Here is a 4827-nt window from a genome sequence, read left to right as displayed (position 1 = left end):
TCTGGGGTATGCACAACTGATCGCCATGAAATAAATAACCATCCTGAATATGAAAGCCTTTGACTGATTTATTCTGTTGACAGTCATCCTAAATCTCTTTAAAGTCTTCATCCTCTGCATACAACTCCTTTAGGTACTCAAATCCAATCACTTCTGCCTGCAAAGTCACCAACAAACCAGCTCTCCAACTGAGTGCATCTGCAACCTTATTTTTCTACCTGGATTTGTACTTCAAAACAAAGGTGAAATGTTGTAGATACATGATCCAACGAGCATGCATACGGTTGATGGTAGTCTGACTATTAAGGGACTTCATGGCCTGATGATCAGTATAAAGCATAAACTCTCGCGAGATCAAATAGTTCTCCTAATTCTTCAAAGACTAAACTATGGCGTATAACTCTAGCTCATATGTGGTCCACTTCTGCAGAGCTTCGCTGAGTTTCTCATTGTAGAAAGTACCTGGACGTCCTTCTTAAGATAGAACACCTCCAATTCCTACGATGGATGCATCACAATCAACTTCAAACACCTTTTGAAAGTCTGGAAGTGCAAGTACTGGTGCGGTGACCAATTTCTCCTTGATTAATGCAAATCTACGATCCGCTTCTACTCCCCAATTAAACTTTCCTTTCTTCATGCATTCAGTGAAAGGAGCTGCAATACTGCTAAAATTTCTGACAAATCTCCTATAAAACGTTGTTAGGCCATGAAAACTACGAACCTCACTGACAGTCTTCGGTGTAGGCCAATCTCGAATAGCACACACCTTCTCTTCATCAACATGGATACCCTCTGCACAAACGACAAAGCCTAGAAATACAAGGCTACCGGTCATGAAGTTGCATTTCTTTAGATTGATGTACAACTTGTTCTCTTGCAAAACTATTAGTACCTCCCTCAAGTGGTCCAAATGTGCAGTCTCGCTCTGGCTATAAATCAGGATATCATCGAAGTAAACTACAACGAACTTGCTGATAAAGGATTTTAATACATGATTCATCAAATGCATAAAAGTGCTAGGAGCATTAGAAAGGACAAAAGGCATGACTAACCATTCATACAGGCCTTCTTTTGTCTTAAAAGCAGTTTTCCACTCATCTCCTTCTCTAATCTCAATCTGATGAATCCACTCTTGAGATTTATCGTGGAGAACACTTTTGATCCATTAGACAACATATCTAACATGTCTTCCAACTGTGGGATAGGAAATTGATACTTCACGATGATCTTGTTGATAGCTCTGCTGTCCACACACATATGCCACTCTCTATTCTTCTTCAAGACTAGTAATGCTGACACGGTATACAGACTCATGCTAGGCCATATAAGTCCTTTCTAGATGAGGTCATCTACCTGCTTCTACAAAATCTCTCCTTCCTTTGGGCTCATCCGATAGTGTGGTAAATTTGGTAGCCGAGATCCTAGAATGAGGTCGATCTGATGTTGAACGTCTTGAAGCATTGGTAATTCAAAAGGAAGATCGTCGGGCATAACTGCATCGAATTTCTACAAGAGGGTCTGTACTTTAGGTGGAATTTTGGCGGTGGCAAAATCATCTTTTCCCGAGACAACAAGAGCATAAATCTCATCAGATTATTTCACATCTTTCATAAAGTCTTCATTGTCAAGGACCAAAAAAGTCTTCTTTTCAGCAACATTGGTTTCGATAGGCCCCTTCTCGGTTAGAGGCATGAGCACAATTCGTCGACTATTCTTCTTAAATATATAAACATTATCCTTCCCCCTATGCATGGCATCAACATCAAACTATCATGGTCTTCCTAACAACATATGACATGCGTCCATCTCAACTACATCACATAATGCCTCATCGATATAAGTTCAGCCAATGGAAAAAGATACACGACACACCTCATCAACCTGCACGTCATTACCCTTACGAACCTAATTTCTCCACCATACACCGAGAGATAATATTCTCATTGTTCCCACTATTAATGATGACATCAGAGATCTTCTGTTTCATAGTGCATCTCATGCAGAAGATGTTATGCCTCTGTCATGGTTCTTCTGTCTTTGGGGCCATGAATAGTCGCCGCACAACACATGAGAGTTGTTTCCCATCATCATCAGGATCCAATCCACCATCATAATCTTCAGCATCGTCTTGGTCTACATCCTCTTTTTCGTGATCCACCATATTCACAACACCTCTTTTAGGGCACTGATTAGATTGATGATCAGGCTATCCACATCTATATCACTTGATCGGGTCAGGCTTGGCATATAGGTTCAATGGTGTAGTCTTCTTTACTGTTGTTGTTGCTGAACCCTTTTCCTTCTCTGTTGTAGCATGTAATAATCAATATTTTTTTATGCAAGGTTTTATAGGAGGTCCATAATCATTTTATTTTGTAGCAAGCTTTATACATAGGCCCACATCATGTTGGAAAAAAAAAATAGAGAGGGTTCTCAAAGGCCCACCTAGAAAGCCCACTTCACCCATGTTTTTTGTTTAAGAGATTCAAGAGGATTATTTTTCTTTTTTGGAATTTTTTTTAAAATTCAAAATCCGGTGTTTTCAGCTTCCAAATAAAAAAAAACGTGGAACTTTTTTTTTCCTTGTTTGTTTTTACACATTTTACCAAATTTAAAAACAAATTTCCTTAATTTTAGGGATTTTCAAAATTTAACTTTCTTATATATATATATCCTCACCTCTTCTTTCCTATATAAAAAAAATCTGCACAAAAAAAAACGAAAAAAAAAGAAGAAGCAACAGAGAACAAGAGAAGGAAGGAGACGCATTTGGATTTTTTTTTTTTTTTTGGAGTTCATAGTCTTTTCTTCGACAAATCGGCAAGCATTCTTTTCCTCAAATATTATTATTTTTAGATTATTATTTTTGATTTTTTTTTCTTCATGCAAACATTTTTTTTATATATATATTTTCCTATGAAATTTTAATATTTGTAAGTCATCAACTTGATATATGTATAGGATAAATATTTGAATGGCATCCGTTATAATTAGTTTGATGGCTTGAGCTGTAAATAAATTGATGGCTTGAGTTATAAATAAATTGATGGCATTCACTGTAAATTGGAGGTTCAAAGGTTATGTGTATACGAGTTTCTTTTAGAATCCTTTAGACTTTGATTTATTATATTTTTACACCTAGTACAATATTAAGTTCAACCTAATCCGAGTTGGAACTTTGCCCCCATGTCAGTTGTGTCGAATAGCAGACCCCATGTGTCCCACATACACATTCGTCGTTCCCAAGCAGCATGCATTTCAATTACTTGGTTTATATAGGTATATATATAATGACTAAGAACGGGTAAAATAGAACTTGGACAATTTTTTTTCTCTTGTTTTTTTTTCTCTTATGACTTATTTTTTTCTGCATTGACCGTTTACATGAGGCTTATTTGACGTTAATATTATCCATATTTGAGGAGTCAACTTTAATGTTCTAAGTATTTCCTAGTTGGTATGTACTGTGTTTGACATGCATGGTTGTATGGAAAATTGTTGTTTGATCACTTAGTTGTTATCCAATAGGAGAGACTGTACATGAAGACGATTTCTGTTAAAAGTATGATTTATAAGCGTGCTTCAAAGCATGGCTATACTCGCTCGACATCGATATCCCGATGTGAGAAGTCCCGAGTTCCCTCGATATCGATATCCCGGTATGAGGTTTCCTTGATTATTATTATTATTATTATTATTATAGCATTGACTAGACGATGCACTCTTGATCGGACGTGTTACGAGTCACGGTTATGTTCATAGTTTTACAGAAGTCATTCCACGGTAACTCTGTGGCTAGTGCATAATATTTCATGTACAGTTGCGTAATTAATATGACAAACATGGGGTTTATAAAGGGGAATTAGACAGAGAATATAACATGTATATAAATGGGCCTATGCGCATCCTGATATCCTGAGTTATTTATATATATACATGGGCCAAAGGGCCAATACTTGACTTGAAGCCGTGTTCCCGGGACGGTTTACGGGAAACCGATTTATATACATGAAAATATTCTTCTCTAATTTAAATAACTTTTAAAATAATAATAAATCTGCTTGTGTGTTTGATGATAGACTTTGTTTGATCTCTATGGTTTGTAAATTTTCTTTTATCACTGTTTTATTTATAATTTATTTTTCCTTTTACAGTTACACGTGCATTATCCCTTCATTTTACATGCTTGTTGGGAGTTTTCTGACTCCCCTGGGGTTTGTATGCCCCAGATTCGGGAACTGTTCTTTCTTCGCAGGACCGAGAGTATTTGGAGGGGCAGGCTCAGCTGCAGTGATCACCGTTCCTTCTATCAGTTCTCCAGTTCAGTTGTTTTAGGTAGTTATTTGGTTTAGGTTTTTTTTTCTTTAGCCCCAGTTGGCTCTCCAGGCTATGGTGTATTATTTCCTTTCTTTTTAGAGATTTGTGGACTTGTCATAGAACTATGGAAATTTCTGAGATTTCTTTATCTATACCTTCCATTTTATTTTCTTGGTTACATGCTCTTTGGTATAGTTTTGGCTTTATCTGTATGCAGGATGATCTAGAGGCGTGAATGCGACTGTATGGTTGCATTGCCGACCGAGTCACGCTCCAAACTATTACATTTTGGGATCGGGGCGTGACATAGCATCTTGATCAGAAATAGTCTGAGACTGTTTATTCCCACCACGATTAAAGCTCGTGCGTTACCCGTCGGAAGCTGCCCATGATCCTTTACTATTTCGTCCGAGTTGTCGCTTCACCTTCTCGACTAGGCTAACCGTGTCTGCTAAGGTATAGGTCTGCTACAAAGATACACCATCCTGAATCGCCATCCTCAATCCC

General features: G+C 37.5%; 1 protein-coding gene across 1 annotated transcript; it reads right to left on the bottom strand.

Moving 5' to 3' along the window:
- Positions 476–1317, bottom strand: LOC109821350 (uncharacterized mitochondrial protein AtMg00860-like). Its single transcript, XM_020387540.1, has 2 exons — positions 1056–1317; positions 476–960 (listed from the first exon to the last, which is right to left on the bottom strand). Exons 1-2 carry the CDS (start codon positions 1315–1317, stop codon positions 476–478), a joined length of 747 nt encoding a protein of 248 aa, XP_020243129.1.

This window comes from Asparagus officinalis, chromosome 8 (assembly GCF_001876935.1).
Source record: "Asparagus officinalis chromosome 8, Aspof.V1, whole genome shotgun sequence".
Classification (NCBI taxonomy): Eukaryota; Viridiplantae; Streptophyta; class Magnoliopsida; order Asparagales; family Asparagaceae; genus Asparagus; species Asparagus officinalis.
This window is presented reverse-complemented; position numbering and strand designations above follow the sequence as displayed.

Coding starts and splice junctions, on each gene's coding strand:
- LOC109821350 (XM_020387540.1), bottom strand. CDS start 1,317: ATGAGTCTGTATACCGTGTCAGCATTACTAGTCTTGAAGAAGAATAGA. Junction 961..1,055: donor AAAGAAGGCCTGTATGAATG/GTTAGTCATGCC, acceptor AGTTCGTTGTAG/TTTACTTCGATGATATCCTG.